Source organism: Podarcis bocagei, assembly GCF_964188305.1.
Source record: "Podarcis bocagei genome assembly, chromosome: 9".
NCBI classification, from domain to species: Eukaryota; Metazoa; Chordata; class Lepidosauria; order Squamata; family Lacertidae; genus Podarcis; species Podarcis bocagei.
This window is the reverse complement of record NC_138134.1, coordinates 76,987,282-77,007,822: the sequence shown is the minus strand read 5'-3', so window position 1 is coordinate 77,007,822 and position 20,541 is coordinate 76,987,282. Positions and strand designations below refer to the sequence as shown.

The window sequence follows — 20,541 nt, the reverse complement described above, 5'->3', positions numbered from 1 at the left end:
ACTACCAGACTTTTAGAAGACATCTGAAGGCAGCCCTGTTTAGGGAAGCTTTAAATGTTTAATAGGTTATTGTATTTTAATATTCTGTTGGAAGCTGCCCAGAGTGGCTGGGGAAACCCAGCCAGATGTGCGGGATATAAATCATCATCATCATCATCATCACCTACGATGTCTCGCTCTTCCTGCTGTTTTGCTAGAAGATTAGTGTGCATATGCCAGCTGGTTTATGTCGCTGAGCGCACTAGAGAAGCGGGGAGCATGCCTTCTCCAGAGCTGCGCATACTGGAGGATGCTCAGAGTTCTGGAGAATTGCATGCGCACCCCCAGGCCGTTTTCTCGACAACTTTCACTCTGCAACATTTGGAGACTACTGAAGACGCAGCTCTTTTTCCAGACTTGGGATGTATATTTCCCCCTTCTTTCTGAGACTGCATGTTGCTTAAAACTGTTTCTAACGTTGTTATAGCCCATCCTTCACAATAATAATAATGATAATAATAATACACTGTGTGTTTTCCGAATTCCCAGGTACAGCAGAAAGACAAATCTGATGAGGAAGTAGCTCAGGCCATCAACCAGAAACTGGGCGATACCCCAGGCATCTCGTACTCGGAGATCGCTGCCCGGGCGTACGAATGCGGCCGGGCAGAGCTGGCCATTAAGGTACGAGAGCAGGTGGGCTGGCTGAGGTTGGGTGAGTCCTGATGAAGCAGGAGCTGGAGGAATTTTACCCTTATGCTTTTCATATAATCAGTTATTCATATAATAATAATAATAATAATAATAATTTATTATTTATACCCCGCCCATCTGGCTGGGCTTCCCTAGCCACTCTGGGCGGCTTCCAAAAGAATATTAAAATACTATAATACATCAACATTAAAAGCTTCCCATATACAGTGGTGCCTCGCAAGACGAAAAGAATCTGTTCTGTGATTCTCTTCGTCTAGCGGTTTTTTCGTCTTGTGAAGCAAGCCCATTGACGGATTAGCGCTATTAGCACTTTTAGCGGCTTTTAGCGGCTTTTAGTGGCTTTTAGCGGCTTTTAGCGGCTTTTAGCGGCTTAGAGGATAAGCAGATAAGCAGCTTAGCGGCTTAGAAAAAGGGGGGGAAGGAAAAAAACCCCGCAGGAACTCGCAAGACATTGTCGTCTTGTGAAGCAAGCCCATAGGAAATTCGTTTTGCGAAGCACCTCCAAAACGGAAAACTCTTTCGTCTAGCGAGTTTTCCGTCTTGCGAGGCATTCGTCTTGCGGGGCACCACTGTAATCAGTTATCAGTTATCAATATATTCACATATATTCACATATAACCAGAGATTTTTACAATGATTTTATGATCCATGTTTGAATCATGAAAGCCTCTGCGTAGCCTAACAGCAAAATGCTCAAAATCTGCAAAGTCTTAAATGAACTTTGTCCTAGTACCTTCTTGTTCTCTCTACAAGGGGGAAGCGATAAATCTGGTGTGCTGGAACATCTCTCCCCCCCCCCCCTTGTCCAGACAGTGAAACAGGAAGGTGCTAACCGCAAATATCCTTAAATGAACAGATGGTTGCTTGGGAGTCACAGTTAAAGTTCCTTTTGCCTTAAGTTTCTATTCTTCTTGCAATAAATCTAGGGGAAAGGTCGGGAGATGTACAGACTGAGAAAAGCAGAAGTTGGGAGAAGAACTCTTAGTACGGTCAGGAGCGAGACTTGAATGCGCTCATTAGCTTATTTTGCTTTAGTTCGCAATTATATTTGATTATGTCATGCTCTGTGATGTATTTACTCAAGTATAACAGCCTCTGGGCATCAATGCCCGGGGCCGGTCTTTGGAAAAGATTCCACTGGGTCAATTATTGCTCAGCAGTAAACCTCACCTTCTTTTTCTCCAATTGCTGTGTCTGTCAATTCGTGGACTACTTTGAATTGGTCACTGGTACCTATTAAAATCCTTGCAGCACTGAGGCTCAGCTACACCTTGGTAAACCGTGGTGCATTGTGGGATAGGAGCCGAGTGAGAGGCCAGTGTTGGATTTGTAAGATCTGCTCTGGGTGCGGACTCTTGGCATTCACAGAATCGTACAGGTGGTAGGGACCCCCGGCGAGTAATCTAGTCCCATCCCCCCGCAAGACAGGAATCTCAGCATCTTGGGTCTCTCCCAACAGCTACACCACTGTGATGTTCCAGACATCACAGTGGTATCTGAAGAAGTGTGCATGCACACGAAAGCTCATACCAATAACAAACTTAGTTGGTCTCTTAAGGTGCTACTGGAAGGAATTTTTTTATTTACCATACAATAATCCTTACTGTCATTGTCCCATACAGAACAACGAAATTGAAAAAAATCTACATCAGACATTCAAAAATCCACAAGCCTGCTATCCTGGCTATCCCAGCCTGGTTAGCCCCTAAAAACTCTGATACTCCATAATTGAATACAATATACTCACATAAAGACTACCTTACATTGCGTTTAAAACCAAAATCGCATTTGGATAGAAACTGTTTCTCAGGCAGCTAGTCCTAGTCTTTCTAACCCTGTATCTTCTTCCAGAAGGCAGAAGCTGAAAGAGATCATTTCCGGGGTGCGCACTATCCTGCGCTATCTCTGCACCTGGAAGCATAGATTAAGAGTGCACCCAATTATTCTCTCCGCAGTCTTTACAACCCTGGACAGCATAGCTTTTCCCCTGGCTGTGCAGCTCCCAAACCACACACACAGACCATAAGTGAATACACTCTCCACAGTACAATGGTAGAATGCCATCAACAGGTCCTTTGAGAGATTATTTTTCCGGAGGATTCTCAGAAAATTTCGACTACGGCAGACCAACACGGCTACCTACCTGTAACATGTTCAAGACAGTTTTCCGTGGTCAGAATGACAGACGCCTCCGAGGAACCCACAAAAGTGGAGTCCACAGGGCTATTGATTAGGCGGCTGTTCGGCACCTTGGCTGTTGTCTGCCTAATACCAGTTTCTGGAAACGGCGGGAAGGGATATATAATAATAATAATAATAATAATAATAATAATAATAATAATAATAATTTATTATTTATACTCCGCCCATCTTGCTGGGTTTCTCCAGCCACTCTGTGCGGCTCCCAACAGAATATTAAAAACACGACAAAAGATCAGACATTAAAAACTTCCCTAAACAGGGTTGCCTTCTAAAAGTCAGATAGTTGTTTATCTCCTTGAAATCTGATGGGAGGGCATTACACAGGGCGGGCGCCACCACCGAAAATGCCCTCTGCCTGGTTCCCTGTAACCTCACTTCTCTCAGGGAGGGAACCGCCAGAAGGCCCTTGGAGCTGGACCTCAGTGTCCGGGCAGAATGATGGGGGTGGAGACGCTCCTTCTGGTATATTGGACTGAGGCCGTTTAAGGCTTTCAAGGTCAGCACCAACACTTTGAATTGTGCTCGGAAATGTACTGGGAACCAGTGTAGGTCTTTCAGGACCGGTGTTACCTCTGCGGCTGCCCCCAGTCACCAGTCTAGCTGCTGCGTTGCTTTTGTGACAGTTGCTTTTGTGCTCGGATCATAGCTGTCAACGTTTCCCTTTTTTTAAAGGAAATTCCCTTATTCCGAATAGGATTCCTCACAAGAAAAGGGAAAAGTTGACAGCTATGGCTCGGATCCTGCTTGCTGGTTTCCCACAGAAAACTGTTCAGCCCCTGTGAGAATAGGATTGTGGACTAGGTGGCCATTGGCCTGATCCCGCAGGCTCTCCTCATATACTTACAGCCGTATTATATAGATGCATTCCTTCGCCTTAGGTTTGCACGTGCGTAGAAAATCAAGTCATGTTCCCTGTGAGGTCAGTTAGACTGAGATGCTCAAGGCCACCCAGTGAACTTCATGGCCGGCTCTCTAGTCCGATACTCTAACCTGCACAGGACACTGGCAGGTGGGGCTGGTTGCCTCCATGCCATTCCTGCGTTTTGCAACTGCTAGTAGCCATTTGGGTCCCCCAAATATTAGTTGCCTTTAGCTGAAATTCCTGCATTTCCCGGGGCTGGACTAGATGACCCTGGGGGATCCCCTGTTGGGATGCTGCCAGGGAGATAAAGTCCATCATAGCCCCCAAGCCGGCTGCCGGACGATCCATCGACCTCCCATAGACACGCAGTATCAGCAATTAGCGACATGAGCTCCAGAACATTCTAGAGCCGATGCACACTCTTTATCAGCAGATAATGCACAGCCAAAAGTTGCACTCAGGAGAGCATTATTTACAAGTTTTTATTCAGCGTTGATCAGAACAAAGAAAGACATGACTGCCTGCGTCAGTGTCTCCAGCACAGAGAGAACGAAAGCAACAGAAAACATAAACATCCTGTGAACAGGAAATACGCAGACTCTGTGACTCACAGCCTGCTCCCTTTTAAGGTGGAACGGAAATATCCTAACATCCCTTACTATGATTCTGTGATTCTATGAGTCTATGAAATAACAATGCAATGCAGTGATTCTACGAGACTATGAAATAATAATGCAATACAGTGCAGCACCCAGTGACCCCGCGATGCCATTGTGTTTGCTTGCAGCTGCTGGAATACGAGCCCCGGTCTGGGAAGCAGGTTCCTCTGCTGCTGAAGATGAAGAGTAGCCAGTTGGCGCTTAGCAAGGCCATCGAGAGCGGAGACACCGACTTGGGTAAAGCGGAGATGCACTTTCCCTGTCTTGCCTGCCTCCCCGCGAAGGGCAGTACAGTGGTACCTCAGGTTAAGAACTTAATTTGTTCTGGAGGTCCGTTATTAACCTGAAACTGTTCTTAACCTGAAGCACCACTTTAGCTAATGGGGCCTCCTGCTGCCGCTGCGCCACCACTGCACGATTTCTGTTCTCATCCTGAAGCAAAGTTCTTAACCCGAGGTACTACTTCTGGGTTAGCAGAGTCTGTAACCTGAAGCGTATGTAACCTGAAGCGTCTGTAACCCGAGGTACCACTGTACCTGTGGCAGGCGACACTTTGTGCTCCTTCCAGGCTAATTAACAACAACAACAACAAATTATACCCTGCCCATCTAGCTGGGTTTCCCCAGCCACTCTGAGCGGCTCCCAACAGAATATTAAAAACATAATAAAACATTAAACATTTAAAACTATGCTAAACAGGGCTGCCTTCAGATGTCTTCTAAAAGTCAGGTAGTTGTTTATCTCTTTGACATCTGGTGGGAGGGCGTTCCACAGGGCGGGTGCCACTACTGAGAAGGCCCTCTGCCTGGTTCCCTGTAACCTCGTTTCTCGTAGTGAGGGAATTGCCAGAAGGCCCTTGGAGCTGGACCTCAGTGTCCAGGCTGAACAATGGGGGTGGAGACCCTCCTTCAGGTATACTGGGCTTTAAAGGGCTTTAAAGGTCAGGACCAACAAATTGTCCTTGGAAATGTACTGGGAGCCAATGTAGGTCTTTCAGGACCGGTGTTATATGGTCTCGGCGGCCCCTCCCAGTCACCAGTCTAGCTGCCGTATTCTGGATTAATTTCCAGGTGACCTTCAAAGGTTTGTCCATCTTTGGTCCTCATCCTGCACCTGTGGCTCCTAGAAGCTGTTGGCATGCGCAGAGAGACCCTTGGTGAAGTTCTGTGAATTGGGTATAATATTGCTCAAGATGGTCTTTGCTTCAGGGCTCATTGCTCTCCATCTAACCAGCCTCTCTCTTCTTCGTTCCCAGTTTACACGGTCGTCTTGCACCTGAAGAACGAGCTGAACCGCGGCGCCTTCTTCATGACTCTGCAGAACCAGCCGGTGGCTTTGAGCCTCTATCGCCAGGTGAGGTTTGGAGGCACACCTGTTGCAGGGGGCGGTGGAATGCTGATGCATTTGCAGGTGTGCCTGGAGGGCTGAATTCGGCTGCGAAACACGTCTCAGGCCCTCCTGCAAGACTAAGGAAAGGGAGAGGTCTGGAAGCCGAGAAGGATTGGTGCCGCAGGTCAGGGGCAGAGCACAGAATTTGCAGGAATTGACAGTGCAGGATTCAACCCCCAGGCTCTGCATTTAAACGTGAGGGCCGGAAGAAGCCTGTGAGGGGCCGGATATGCTGGCCACCCCTATCGGGTTGCAGATCTAGGAAGAGGTTAATAATAATAATAATAATTTATTATTTATACTCCGCCCATCTGGCTGGGGTTCCCAAGCCACCCTAGGCAGCTTAAAGCATACCTAAAAACATAATAAAAATATTATGGGTCGTCTTAATGTTGAGGATGATGATAGCAGGGGGGAAACATCCAGAGCTACTTTGATTTTCAGAGAGTCTGACGTTTTAATATTGTTGTTTTTTTTCTCATCCTTGCCGGACAACTTGAGACTTCAATGGCAAGGCAGTTTACAAATCTCGACCCACGTATACATTTCCATAATGAAAATTGGGGTGTAAATTGTTGATGACGATGATAATTGATGAGTGAAAATTGTAACAGTAAGTCGTGACAACGATAAGAGATACAGTGTTGGAACAGCTGGGAAGGAAGAAGAGAAGTCCAGGGATTTAAAAAATAATAATTTTATAAATTGTGTGTTTTAGTTTCTCAATTTGATCCTTCTACATGGTTTTGTATGTGTTGTGGTACCGCAGTGGCCTGAATATAAGCCACACCCAAATATATACCACACCTTTAAAATTTGGGAGAGAAAAAAAGACAATACCCAAATATAAGCCTCTCCCTCAAAATTCCACAGGCACTCACACCCGTTCCATTTTACCATATGTTTCAGCAGCGATACCGTAAAAGCCAATTTTTGTAAGGTCACAAATTTCAGCAGCACTCTAACTTTTCACAGTCAGAATTTGGAAAAAAAGTGTGGCTTGTATTCAGGCCAATACAGTATTTTATGCATTGCAGCTTGCAGTTATTTTCTTTGATCATAGTTTAGTTTTATTGTAATGGTTAAGAGTGAATTTCTGTTTAATTATTTTTTGCTGATGTTTTGAGAGTTAATTTTATTGTGTACTATTCTATTCTAATGGATTATTGAATATTACTATATTTGATATAAGTCGTTCCATTTTAAAGTTGTGTTTTATTATGACCTGTTGTATTGGAACAGATGATTATAAGGTGTGAGTTCTTCGTTGTATACGGTGGTACCTCGGGTTAAGAACTTAATTCGTTCTGGAGGTCCGTTCTTAACTGAAACTGTTCTTAACCTGAGGTACCACTTTAGCTAATGGGGCCTCCTGCTGCCGCCGCGCAATTTCTGTTCTCATCCTGAAGCAAAGTTCTTAACCTGAGGTACTATTTCTGGGTTAATGGAGTCTGTAACCTGAAGCGTATGTAACCTGAAGCATCTGTTACCTAATGTGTTCGTAACCTGAACCTTCTGTAACCCGAGGTACCACTGTATTTTGTTGCTGTAAACCGCCTTCTGTAAAGTAGTATAGAAAGGCGGTGTGCTAATTAAAAGTCAAATGAATTGGGTTGTTGTTTTTTAAAGTGAAAGCCTATGGTTGCTTGAAGATGCTGGAGAGCCTAGGAATTGAATTCGGAGCGCTTGCACCCAAAAGGATGGTCTTTTCCCCTCAATTGCCACCTTGCTCTGTGTTACTCAGATTGTTTCTCATTGCATCCTCCCACCACCCCTGCGAGGCGGGCCCTGGATTCATATCCATTGCCTTTTAAACTGTGCGTGTTTCTGTTGTTTCTCTTGTGCGTTTATGTGTTTTTTATACAGTCATATATCAGGGTAAATGTGCTCAGTGGCATAGCGTGGGGGGTGCAAGGGGGGCATGCCGCACCGGGCGCAACATATTGGGGGGGGCACGCTCGCTGCCTCCGGAGTCGCCGAAGAGCCTCGGGCGCAGGCTGTAGCAGAGCCGCATGTCTCGCGGCGCCCGTCTGAAGGCGCCCGGCAGGCAGCGGCTCTCAGCGCTCGCCGCGGAGGACGCGCCAGGCAGCCCCTCCTCACAGCCCCGCCTCCGCCGCTGCTGCTGCAGCTGCTGGGCCGTTGCATTTTCCTCGCCTCTCTGCCCCCCTCCTCCTCCGGGCAAGCGGCGTCGTTTGGGCAGCAGCGCCAGCGGCAACTCGCAGGTTGGGGGGGCGCAAATTACGTGCCTTGCCCTGGGTTAGGGGGCGCAAATTACTTGCGTTGCCCCGGGTGCTGACAACTCACGCTACGCCGCTGAATGTGCTTCAGGTTGAGTGTTTTCAGGTTACGCTCCACAGCAACCAGGAAGTAACGGAACGTGTTACTTCTGGGTTTCGCCGCATGCGCAGACGCTCAAAATGATGTCACGCGTGGAAGCGGCAAATCATGACCCGCAGATGTGCAGACGCAGGTTGCATATGCTTCAGGATGCGAACGGGGCTCCAGAACGGACCCCGTTCACATCCAGAGCTACCACTGTACAGTGGTACCTCGGGTTAAGAACTTAATTCGTTCTGGAGGTCTGTTCTTAACCTGAAACTGTTCTTAACCTGAAGCACCACTTTAGCTAATGGGGCCTCCTGCTGCTGGCGTGCCGCTGGAGCACGATTTCTGTTCTCATCCTGAAGCAAAGTTCTTAACCCGAGGTAATATTTCTGGGTTAGCGGAGCCTGTAACCTGAAGTGTCTGTAACCTGAAGTGTATGTAACCCGAGGTACCACTGTATTGTAAACCGCCCTGTGACCCTCGGATGAAGGCTGGTATAGGACTTTAATAAATAAATAGAAATTTAACCCTTGGCTTGCTCGTCCCCAGTTCTGCAAATACCAAGAGCTAGATACGCTCAAAGACCTCTACAACCAAGACGACGACCACCAGGAGTTGGGCAACTTCCACGTGCGTGCCAGCTATGCCAGCGATAAGGTAAGGAGCTCCCTGGAGACTGGCGAGGAGAAAAGGGTGTCCAGGGAGGATGGCAAATCTAGACTTAGGAGGTTGCGGCAGGATGTATAGTTGGGGCAGTGTCTGCTCCATGTTTGTGTGGCGCAAGCCTGGTGGGCTCAGTAAACTGTGCAGAAATGTGCAACCCGAGAACCTTTCGGCTTTCGTTATGGAAGCCAAAAACACTGCCCCATGCGTTCCAACTTTCTGGCCCATAATAAATCTGCTGTGAGCAACAGGCGGAGTGGGATTCGGGGAGGGAAGTTGGTGTTGAATTTAAGCCAGCGGTTGCCCATGTGAAAAAGAATGAAATGGGGAAATGTGTGCCAGTTAAGGAAGCTTGCACGCAGTTAACTCGGGTCGCAGGACTCGTTTCTCTGCGCAGAACTGTCCTACATAAATCTTTCAGTCTCCAGAGCTCTGAGACTGCAGGGAAAAGGCAGATTATTCATACAGGTCCAATCCCCATCAAGGAAGCAACAGGTTCCATTATTGTTCCTAGCCATTTTTCTTTGCCTGTATTAAAACGCGCAAGGGGTTCTTTTTTCTTCCACAGCAGATTGACGGGCGGGTGGCCAGTTTGCAGAACGCAGTGGATGAGTACTACAAAGCCAAGAACGAGTTTGCGGCCAAGGTGAGTGTGTGAAGAAGCATCTCTTGTGTGTCATGACCATCAGAAGAAGCTGCTGGGTCAAGCCAGTGGCCCATGTCCAGTCCGGCATCCAGTTTTCATAGGGGCTGACCAGACTGCCTGTGGGAAACCAGCTAGCAGGATGAGAGCACAAGGCCTCAAGCACAACCATCCTGACAAGTAGCCATCAATTGTTGTTGTTGTTGTTTAGTCGTTTAGTCGTGTCCGCCTCTTCGTGACCCCTGGACCAGAGCACGCCAGGCACTCCTGTCTTCCACTGCCTCCCGCAGTTTGGTCAAACTCATGCTGGTAGCTTTGAGAACACTGTCCCACCATCTGTCGTCCCCTTCTTCTTGTGCCCTCCAACTTTCCCAACATCAGGGTCTTTTCTAGGGAGTCTTCTCTTCTCATGAGGTGGCCAAAGTCTTGGAGCCTCAGCCTCAGGATCTGTACTTCCAGTGAGCACTCAGGGCTGATTCCCTTCAGAATGGAGAGGTTTGATCTTCTTGCAGTCCATGGGACTCTCAAGAGTCTCCTCCAGCACCATAATTCAAAAGCATCAATTCTTTGGCGATCAGTCTTCTTTATGGTCCAGCTCTCACTTCCATACATCACTACTGGGAAAACCATAGCTTTAACTATACGGACCTTTGTTGGCTTTTTAAGATGCTGTCTAGATTTGTCATTGCTTTTCTCCCAAGAAGCAGGCGTCTTTTAATTTCGTGACATCTGCAGTGATCATGGAGCCCAAGAAGGTAAAATCTCTCACTGCCTCCATTTCTTCCCCTTCTATTTGCCAGGAAGTGATGGAACCAGTGGCCATTAGTTTTTTTGATGTTGAGCTTCAGACCATATTTGGCGCTCTCCTCTTTCACCCTCAATAAAAGGTTCTTTAATTCCTCCTCACTTTCTGCCATCAAGGTTGTGTCATCTGCATATTGCATATCTGAGGTTGTTGATATTTCTTCCGGCAATCTTAATTCCGACTTGGGATTCATCCAGCCCAGCCTTTCGCATGATGAATTCTGCATATAAGTTAAATAAGCAGGGAGACAATATACAGCCTTGCCGTACTCCTTTCCCAATTTTGAACCAATCAGTTGTTCCATATCCAGTTCTAACTGTAGCTTCTTCTCCCACATAGAGATTTCTCAGGAGACAGATGAGGTGATCAGGCACTCCCATTTCTTTAAGAACTTGCCATAGTTTGCTGTGGTCGACACAGTCAAGGGCTTTTCCTCTTCTTTTCCCTGAATTTGTCCAGTCCTCTTTTAAAGCTACCTGACTCAGTGGCCACCCTGCCTCCTATGGCTGCACGAATAAATACTTTCTTTTATCCATCCTGAATCTTCCAGCACTCAGCTTCGTGAGTTCTGGTGTCAAGGCAGAGGGAGAAAAGCTTTTCTCTTTGCGCTTCCTCCATGCCATGCACAATTCACAAATGTCCCCTTCTCTAAACCAGGGTTTCCCGCACTTGGGTCTCCCAACTCTTTTTGGACTACAGTTCCCAGCGTCCCTGACCGCTGATCATGGGAGTTGTAGTCCAAAAACAGCTTGAGACCCAAGTGTGGGAATGAAATGAATGAAAAGGGCGGAGGAGAGGTTGACTGCATGCAGGCATCGTCTCATATTGTTTGGAAAACACCCTGGGGAACTGGGGACCTTCAGTCTCAGCAACTGCTTCGTGGGGACCAGAGATGAGTTGCTGTGCTCCTTAGGCTTGGCACTCAAGATCCTAATAGATTTACCGTATTTTTCGCTCTATAGGACACACTGGACCATAGGACGCACTTGTTTTATTTTATTTTATTTTTAAAATAATGTTTATTAAGGTTTCACAAACAATAAAAAGTTTCAAAATTTAAACATAAGAGCTTCAAGAATAAAACATACAAGAACAAAACAGATAAAAAATACACAGTAAAAAACAATTAGCAAAAGAAAGGAAGGAAGAAAAGAAAAGAAAGAAAAGAAAAACCAAAAAGCAGAACAGAAAATAGGTCAATATTTTCATCTCTTATACTTCATTCACTAGTTTCTTGACCTCACACCTCCCATTTTGTATTCCAGTTCAGATATTAAATTCAGCAAATCCTTACCCTCTAGCATTTATCCTTTATCAATCCCCATTTACATTTTCTTAGAAATCTTTTTCCAATACCACTTCTTTTCAATCAAACATCATTTTAACATTCCTTAATTTTACAGTGCTTCTGCAAGTAGTCTTTAAATTTCTTCCAGTCTTCCTCCACCGACTCTTCTCCCTGGTCGCGAATTCTGCCAGTCATCTCTGCCAATTCCATGTAGTCCATCACTTTCATCTGCCATTCTTCCAGTGTGGGTAGCTCCTAGGTCTTCCAATACTTCGCGATGAGTAGTCTTGCTGCTGTTGTTGCATACATAAAGAAAGTTCTATCCTTCTTTGGCACCAATTGGCCAACAGTGCCCAGGAGAAAGGCCTCTGGTTTCTTATAGGACGCACCTTGTTTTAGAGGGGGAGAACAAGAAAATAAAATCTCCCCCTCTCTGCTCAGTTGCCCTTCAGCGAAGCGGCAGGAGAAACGGAGCCCCTTCCATTTCTCCTCCCGCTTGGCTGAAGGAGCGCTGCGCACCTCTCCCTCTCTGCTGAAGCCGGGAGAGTCTTGCTCTCCTGGCTTCAGCAAAAGGAACCCGAAGCCTCCGGAGCACAGCGGGAACTTGCACTGCGCTCCGAAGGCTTCAGGCGGCTATCCCTGAAGCCTGGAGAACGAGAGGGGTGGGTGCGCACCGACCCCTCTCGCTCTCCAGGCTTCAGCGAAAGCAACGCGAAGCCTCCGGAGCACGGAGGGAGCGCTCCCTCTGCGCTTCGGAGGCTTCGTGTTGCTATCGCTGAAGCCAAGGAGCCTGCATTTGCTCCATAGGACGCACACACATTTCCCCTTAATTTTTGGAGTGGAAAAAGTGCGTCCTATAGAGCGAAAAATACGGTAATTCCACTTGCTTCGTATGCTTGACTACTGGCTCTCTCCTGTCGCCCCTGAAGGGAACGCAGCCCCCAAACTGAAAAAGGCCTGGGGGTCCCTTCGTCTGTCCGCCTGCAGCTTCCTCTAAGTCTCTCTCTCTCTCCTCGCCTTCCCTTTCCAGGCCACCGAAGACCAGATCAAGCTCCTCCGCAGTCAGCGGCGCCTCCAGGCCGACTTTGACAAGCCCTACCTGGACGAGTCCCTTCACGACACCGTCTACAACCTCATCCTAGAGGGGAACCACAAGCGAGCGGAGCAGTTCTACCGCGACTTCAAGATCCCCGACAAACGGTTGGGGCAGTGTGGGGAGTGGCAGGGAGGGAGCAGGGATCCCCTGCCCGATTGTTCAGACCCCTGGGCTCTCACTTGTGGGGTGCCTCAGGGTTCCGTCCTCTCCCCCATGCTTTTTAACATCTATATGAAGCTGCAGGGAGAGATCATCAGGGGGTTTGGGCTGGGTGTTCATCAGTATGCGGATGTTACTCAGCTCTACTGCTCTTTCAAATCAGAACCAGTGAAGGCAGTGAAGGTCCTGTGTGAGTGTCTGGAGGTGGTTGGAGGATGAACGGCGGCTAACAGATTGAGGTTGAATCCTGACAGGACAGAAGTACTGTTTTTGGGGGACAGGGAGCGGGCAGGTGTGGAGGACTCCCTGGTTCTGAATGGGGTAACTGTGCCCCTGAAGGACCAGGTGCGCAGCCTGGGAGTCATTTTGGACTCACAGCTGTCCATGGAGGGGCAGGTTAATTGTGTGTCCAGGGCAGCTGTTTATCAGCTCCATCTGGTGCGCAGGATGAGACCCTACCTGCCTGCGGACTGTCTTGCCAGAGTGGTGCATGCTCTGGTTATCTCCCGCTTGGACTACTGCAATGCGCTCTACGTGGGGCTACCTTTGACACTGCTGAAACTGCAATTAATCCAGAATGCGGCAGCTAGACGGGTGACTGGGAGTGGCCACCGGGACCACATAACACCAGTCCTGAGAGATCTGCATTGGCTCCCAGTACGTTTCCGAGCACAATTCAAAGTGTTGGTGCTGACCTTTAAAGCCCCAAAGTGCCTTGGTCCTGTATACCTGAAGGAGCATCTCCACCCCCATCGTTCAGCCCAGACACTGAGGTCCAGCACCGAGGGTCTTCTGGCGGTTCCCTCGCTACGAGAAGTGAAGTTACAGGGAACCAGACAGAGGGCCTTCTCGGTAGTGGCACCCGCCCTGTGGAACACCCTCCATTCAGATGTGAAGGAAATAAGCAGCTATCTTCTCTTTAAAATACATCTGAAGGCAGCCCTGTTTAGGGAAGTTTTTAATATTAAATTGGAAGCCGCCCAGAGTGGCTGGGGAAACTCAGCCAGATGGGCGGGGTATAAATAATAAATTATTATTATTATATTATGGTGATCAAGAGTCACACGGGATAGTTGAGTGGAGAAAGCACCCCAAATACACTCGGCCCGGTTCCCCACTCCTCCACCGTACAGCCAAGCCCCATAATTTGGGGCAGGGATTTGGGGAACCAGTCTTCCCCCAGGGCACTCTCTTCAGGCCACGTCCCTTGCGCCCCCCCCCCCTGGAGTGTTTTAGCCTGGCTGGGATGGGCCCTTGAATGCTGGTCACGCCTCCTCCTTGCCTGGGGGGAGCATAGTGCATTATAATAAATAATAATAAATGTTATTTATACCCCGCCCTCCCTGGCCAGAGCCGGGCTCAGGGCGGCTAACACCAGTAAAATTACAGTAAAAATATAATAGGGGGGAAAAACCAACCAATTTAAAATACAGGTTAAAATGTGCCCTTTGTTCCTGGATAGCCACGCCTAGTGACATGCAAAAGGAAGGATGCTCCAGCCCAGGAGGAAACAGGAAGTTCCGACTAGCTGGACCAAACATCCCCCTGCATGTCCACTCTAGGAAAACAAGGAATGTTGTACTTGACTGCTACTTATGTATCACATCCCACAGACTGGAGGTCCAACTTTTCTCAGATCCTTGAGAACCACCCTCCCCCAAATATAGACACACTTTCCTTGGTCTGGCCAGCATGGCAGTTGTAACGCTGTCCCCTTCTTGCACTGTTAGGTTCTGGTGGCTGAAGATCAGCGCCTTGGCTGAGCAAGGAGACTGGGAAGAGCTGGAGAAGTTCTCCAAGTCTAAGAAGTCCCCCATTGGATACTTGGTAAGGAAGGACGTTGGGGGGGGGGGGCAGGAGACTGTCCAGGCTTGGAGCCCAGCCTTGTTCAGTGATTTCCTGGGCATCAGCCTTGGGGGTGCTTATTTGAGATTTCTGCATGGCCGGGGGTTGTGCTAGACAAATGTGGCATTCCCAAAGCAAAGGAAGGATTGGACTCGGATTAATCTTAGTGATAGGTAATTTATTACGGTCGGAGACCAGCTTATAAAACGCACTTGGGGGTACAGTCACAGAAGGAAAACAGACAATTAAAACAACGTACGACAATAAATTTTAAAACAATGTACAACAATAAACTATCCCAGGGAGTTGACCCAGAGTCACCCATGGAACCGAGTTTGGGGATTTTCATGCCGGACTATTTTGAGTTGGGTGATAGTCTGCGCCTACAGATCTGTACACAGAATCTGGCGACCATCCAGGTCATCTTCTGATCTTTGCCTAACAGGAAAAGGTCAAATATTTGCTTTTCCAGGAGGTCGGCGAGCCTCACCAGTAGGGGATCAATGGTCTTACCACGTGCCTCTTCATAAAAGGGACATCTAAAGAACAAGTGTTCTGGGCTTTCTATCTCTCCCAATGGACAGGCGCAAAGTCTCTGAGCATATGGGACTTTTCTGAAGGCTCCTTCCAGGACCGGTGAGGGAAGAGCCGAGCTTCTGGCGAGTGTAAAGGCCCTTCTTGCATTTCTAGATACGAGAAATGCAAGTATATATCTCTCAATTTCTCCAATCTTATACTTGGGGCACCTTGCGCAGTCCTGTTGTCTCTCAGTGCCTAATATTCTTTGCCTGACTGTATCATCCTCCAAGTCCCCAGATGTGTCTCAAACGCATGGGTTAGAAGCGGGGATGATGAGAGTGGAGGCTAACATCTGCCTAACATCAATCTACAAATGGCTGACATTGAATCTGCTCCCCCGAGGGATAGCTCCATTGATCCTCTGTGATCAATTCCAGTCAGGCTGGCAGACTGCAGTCCTGAACACCCTCCAGAAACTGGGTTTTGCCCCTCAAGCCCTTCTAAGTCTGGGGTTGGGCCAGGCAAAAGCTATAGTCAGGCAAAAAAACCACAAAAAAATCTTAGTGTATTTTTGGTCTTTGTTGGAAGCCGCCCAGAGTGGCTGGGGAAACCCATCCAGATGGGCGGGGTACAAATAAATTATTATTATTATTATTATTATTATTATTATTATTATTATTATTAGAATACACACAAGTCTTGACCAGCAAGACTCTGGTAGGGGTGCGTATAATAATCGGCCCAGGTTGTTTTATTCACAAAAGAACTTTTTACACAGTGTTCGTAAGAACCAATCAGAGTTCCTCTGAGCATTTCAAAAACCCCACGTGGGAAAAAGTCAGATCAAAAGAAATTCTTTTAACTACAAAGACTACTCTGAGCATGCATACACAATCTGAGAGTAAATAAAACAGGACTAAAAAGGAGGAATGCATTCAGCAACCCCGGAGGTCATAAACAAGCAATAAACATGAGAGGAAGGATGGCAAGGAGCTAGGTATCTTTATCACCTTCATGTGAAAACTATTTCCAGGCCCCAAGATTAACAAAACCAAGGAAAGGTACATCAAAGTAACCTACTGTCTTTATGTATTGAGGATGCCTGATGAAGCAACTGGCCTGTGTTTCAGAATGCTTGTATGTGCCTGTCAGGTGTAGAGAAATCAGAGATGGAGAGGCTTGTGGGATTTGATCAGAAATTGTTGACAAAGAATCGAACCCAGTCAACGCCATGCTTTCATAGTGGACACAATGGCTTGATGCATACCGTATTTTTTGCTGTATAAGATGCATATTTTCCCTCCTAAAAAGTAAGGGGGAATGTGTGTGCGTCTTATGGAGTGAATGCAGGCTGTGCTGCTATCCCAGAAGCCAGAACAGCGAGAGGGATCACTGCACTCCCTCTCGCTGCTCTAGCTTCTAGCTTAGGGACTGCTCTGTCCCTTCCCCCACCTCCCACAAAAGCCCCCAAGAGGTGTGTGCGTGACAGTAACGGACTGCCCTTCTCCCTCCTTGGGGAAAAGCCTGCAAGAGCCACACACACGCGGCTCGTGAAAGGGAGCGCTGAGCAGAGCCTGGGATGCATACATGCTCTGCTCAGTGCTCCCTTTAAATAATTTTTCCCCCCTTGAATTCCCCATCTAAAAACTAGGTGCGTCTTATGGAGCAAAAAATACGGTATTTTATAATTCCTCATAGTAATCCCATCTGATCACTACAACAAACCCACAGGGTTCCTGCCAACTGTAGATTCTGTGAACCTGGAATGCGTAAAGAAAGAATAAAACAATGAAGCCACACAAGAACAGGAATCACTCCCAAAATATAATTACGAGCAAGCCTCTTACATCTGTACCTTAGGTATGGATACAGAGGACGCGCGACCCTCCAAAGGCTGCATAGAAAAGGAGCGTGGCCCTTGGGTCCCCCGCATTTATGGTGCTCGCTTTGGGAAACTTGCATTGTGTTGACGGTGTGGGATTTTTTTTGGCAGCCTTTTGTCGAGATCAGCATGAAGCACCACAACCGCCACGAAGCGAAGAAGTACGCCCCCCGCGTTGCCCCAGAGCAGAGGGTGAAAGCCTTCCTTCTGGTAGGGTACGTATCTGGTCTGGTGGGGAATGTCTTTGCCCCATAGCAGTGGGCTTGGCTCACTTGTTCCAGGCACCTTTTGGGCTGGAGGCAGAGAGGAGGGCAACCAAGATGATGATGATGATGATGATAATTTATTATTTATACCCTGCCCATCTGGTTGGGTTTCCCCAGCCACTCTGGACGGCTTCCAACAAAATATTAAAATACTATACTCTATTAAACATTAAAAGCTTCCCTAAACAGGGCTGCTTTCAGATGTCTTCTAAAAGTCTGGTAGTTGTTGTTCTCTTTCACATCTGGTGGGAGGGCGTTCCACAGGGCAGGTGCCACTACCGAGAAGGCCCTCTGCCTGGTTCCCTGTAACTTCACTTCTCACAGTGAGGGAACCGCCAGAAGGCCCTTGGCGCTGGACCTCAGTGTCCAGGTAGAACAATGGGGGTGGAGACGCTCCTACAGGGCCAGAGCCGTTTAGGGTTTTAAAGGTCAGCACCAACACTCAGAATTGTGCTTGGAAACATACTGGGAGCCAGTGTAGATCCTTTAGGACCAGTGTTACATGATCTCACCCCCAGTGCCCACTACCCTATAAAAATCATTATTCAGAAGAGTAGTTTCCGCGGCCCCCTAAGGAAGGTAATAAAATTCTACACAGTAACAATTTAACTGCACGCTCATCCGGATCCAACTGAAACTGTTAAGTTTAGTCAAGTCAACAAAATGGATGAACTTGAGCCAGCGATAACAGCTTTTCAAAGTCTGATAGTCATTTACACCCGCAGTGCCCCTTTGCCACCGCACCCTTGCTTCTGAGCGAGCAGCCCAGGCCATCCCCTCCCCGGGTACAAAGTCTTCCATTTGGGAACCTCTGGTTTAAATTAGGATTTTAGTGCCTGCCTTTTTAATGTGGATTTTCTCGGCTGCTTGATGGAGCGTTTTTCTTGCAAAGAGCGCAGGCCATGAACTCTGCTGAAGTAAATAAGCAAATGAATTTAAAACTTGCATTTCCGTTTGTTTTAGCAGGCATTTCCGCCCTGCCCTCTCCTTGTTTGTTTGTTTACTTATTCTCCGCCCGTTTTTCATGGCAGGGACTTGAGCCAGGCTTCCGAAGCCGCCATTGAACGGAAGAACGAGGCAGAGATGAACCTCATCCTCTCAAAGTGCACGGCAGCCGCAGACGCTTCTGTCGTTGCCAAGATCAACCTCGCCAAAGCTCAGCTTGGAAAGAAGTAGGGGGCTCCCCCCCCCTTCTCCGCCCCCCACCTTGCAGCTCTCTCTTGGCTGAAGGAGAGGGGTTGGGGGGTCACTTTTGGACACCCCCTGTGCTGGGGGCATCAGCCCATCTCTGGCGCAGAAGCGCCATCCAGTGTTAGCCTTTTGCAAGGAGAAGAGAGCCAGGCTCCTTGCGTTGGCCGTGGGTGAGTTTTCAGACGCACAAGGCAATTTCCTCCTTCCTTTCTTCCTCTGGATTTGATGCTCCTGGATTCCAGTTGGTTTGGACAAGAGACAGAGTCGCACGTGCGAACGAGGAATCCCAAACCTCTCTTCCCAACCTTCCTTATCAAATGCTTTTTCAATTGCGCTCTGCAAAACAACAGGCTCTTGGGCTCCTCTCTTGGGCTGTTTGTTTAAGAGGGGGAATGAATCCGTTTTCGGAGAGGAAGTTTGCTTGCCCAGATCCTGAACTGCCTCTCTGTGTGTGGACGTGGTCTTGGGGGGTCTCAGCCCACAAGTTCGTCGCCGGTACTGCCTGCATAACCATAATGCCATCTTCGTTTTATTTAATCCCCTTGTGAATTTGTAAAGTGGGAAGAATCTTGAGGGAACGAAAGGATTGTAGAAATAAACAACAGCTGCTCACATCGTGGTGTCATTTGCTTCTTCCATTCTCAAATGGTGCTCTGATCCTGCCCCCCCCTGCATTTATGGTATTTTAGGTAAACTGGGATAATTCTGTGGACTGTTTTATTATTATTGATTATCCTCCGCAATGGCTCTGCTCTGCCTCCAGGGTCAGAGGCGGCAATGGAAACCGCAGGAGAGGAGAGATATGGCTTGTGGTCGAATCCTGCTTGCAGGCTTCCCACAAACATCCGGCTGGCCACTGTGAGAACAGGATGCCATTGGCCTGATCCTGCAGGCTCTCCCTATGTTAAGCTTGCAGTCCACCAGCCCCACCCGCCTCTCCCCACAAGGATACTGGATGCACTGCTCCACGTCCCCAGCCACAAGGAGGCGCCAATCCCACGCCATCACCCCGGCACAGAATTTGCTTCGGAAATGGGTACAGTGTTAAGAGACAAAGGAGGTTTCTCCCCCCACCCTTGCCATTGAGTGTACCGAAAATAATAAAATAAAATTGGGAGGCCAGTCCTGCAGATAGCACACCTGCTTCCAACTCTGGTTGGCATCTGTCTCGGCAGCGGGGGTGTCAACTGGAATAAAATATTGAGGGGGGCAGGAAAGCAACACCCATCATAGTACAAGACATGGCACATGCAAACTATTTGAATGACAATGCCCATCAACTTGGGAAGGGGGGGACAAATATTTTATTGGGTGGTGGCTGAAGGGACTCCAGCCACTAGGAGTTGGCGGTGTTAACGGAGAAATCTGAGGGCTCCCTTGGACAAAAAACAAGGACACCAGCCAGGAATACCAGAGCAAAAGAGCAGCCAGTAGGCTTGGCCTTTATTGAAGACTGTCACCACAGGACTCCCACCTGCCACCAGGTGGAACAAGATGGAAGCCCCGAACAAAAGAGCCCTCAAACTTTTATTAGCTGCTAATCCCCATGTGCCTGGCGTGCTCTGGTCCATGGGGTCACGAAGAGTCGGACACGACTAAACAACAATCCTCGTGTTACACCCCCCAAACTACATCACTCATACATCATGGTTACATCATGAAAACGGAGGTCTGGTGGCAGGAATCTGAGCATCCTGGACCCTGCCCCATGGTTCTCCTTGCCCTCCACCAAACACCCATCAAGTGTAACAAAGGAGATATTTACATTTCCCTGTTTCCCAGCCAAGTTCATCACACCCTTTTGTCTTCATCTGGGTTTGTTATTTCTGGAATGCCTACCTGTCTGGCACTCAGGTATCAGGAGGCCAGGGATTATCACTCAGGCAGAGGGGCTGCTGAGGAGCTGAGCTCACACGTCTATAGGAATTTCTGAAGTTTTCCCTGTGAGCCAGTACAGAGATACATTTATCAGTGAATTCTTACATTTGGTATCGTGCAGCAGAGGCCCTTTGAATAGATAGGAAGAAACTGTGATGAAGTGTTTTGTGGGGACA

The 20,541-nt window shown here is 48.0% G+C and overlaps 1 protein-coding gene across 1 annotated transcript in view; it reads left to right on the top strand.

The window, feature by feature from the left end:
* The window catches only part of VPS16 (VPS16 core subunit of CORVET and HOPS complexes), a 50,607-nt gene extending 31,506 nt beyond the window's left edge, over positions 1–19,101 (top strand). Inside the window, exons 16-24 of the mRNA XM_081207022.1 lie at positions 529–663; positions 4,545–4,653; positions 5,672–5,769; positions 8,680–8,787; positions 9,362–9,439; positions 12,560–12,729; positions 14,515–14,611; positions 17,142–17,245; positions 18,328–19,101. Of these exons, the coding sequence (XP_081063148.1) occupies positions 529–663; positions 4,545–4,653; positions 5,672–5,769; positions 8,680–8,787; positions 9,362–9,439; positions 12,560–12,729; positions 14,515–14,611; positions 17,142–17,245; positions 18,328–18,472 (1,044 nt within the window). The 3' untranslated portion in view covers positions 18,473–19,101. The remainder of the gene's footprint in view (positions 1–528; positions 664–4,544; positions 4,654–5,671; positions 5,770–8,679; positions 8,788–9,361; positions 9,440–12,559; positions 12,730–14,514; positions 14,612–17,141; positions 17,246–18,327) is intronic.
* The last annotated feature ends 1,440 nt before the right edge of the window (positions 19,102–20,541 follow it).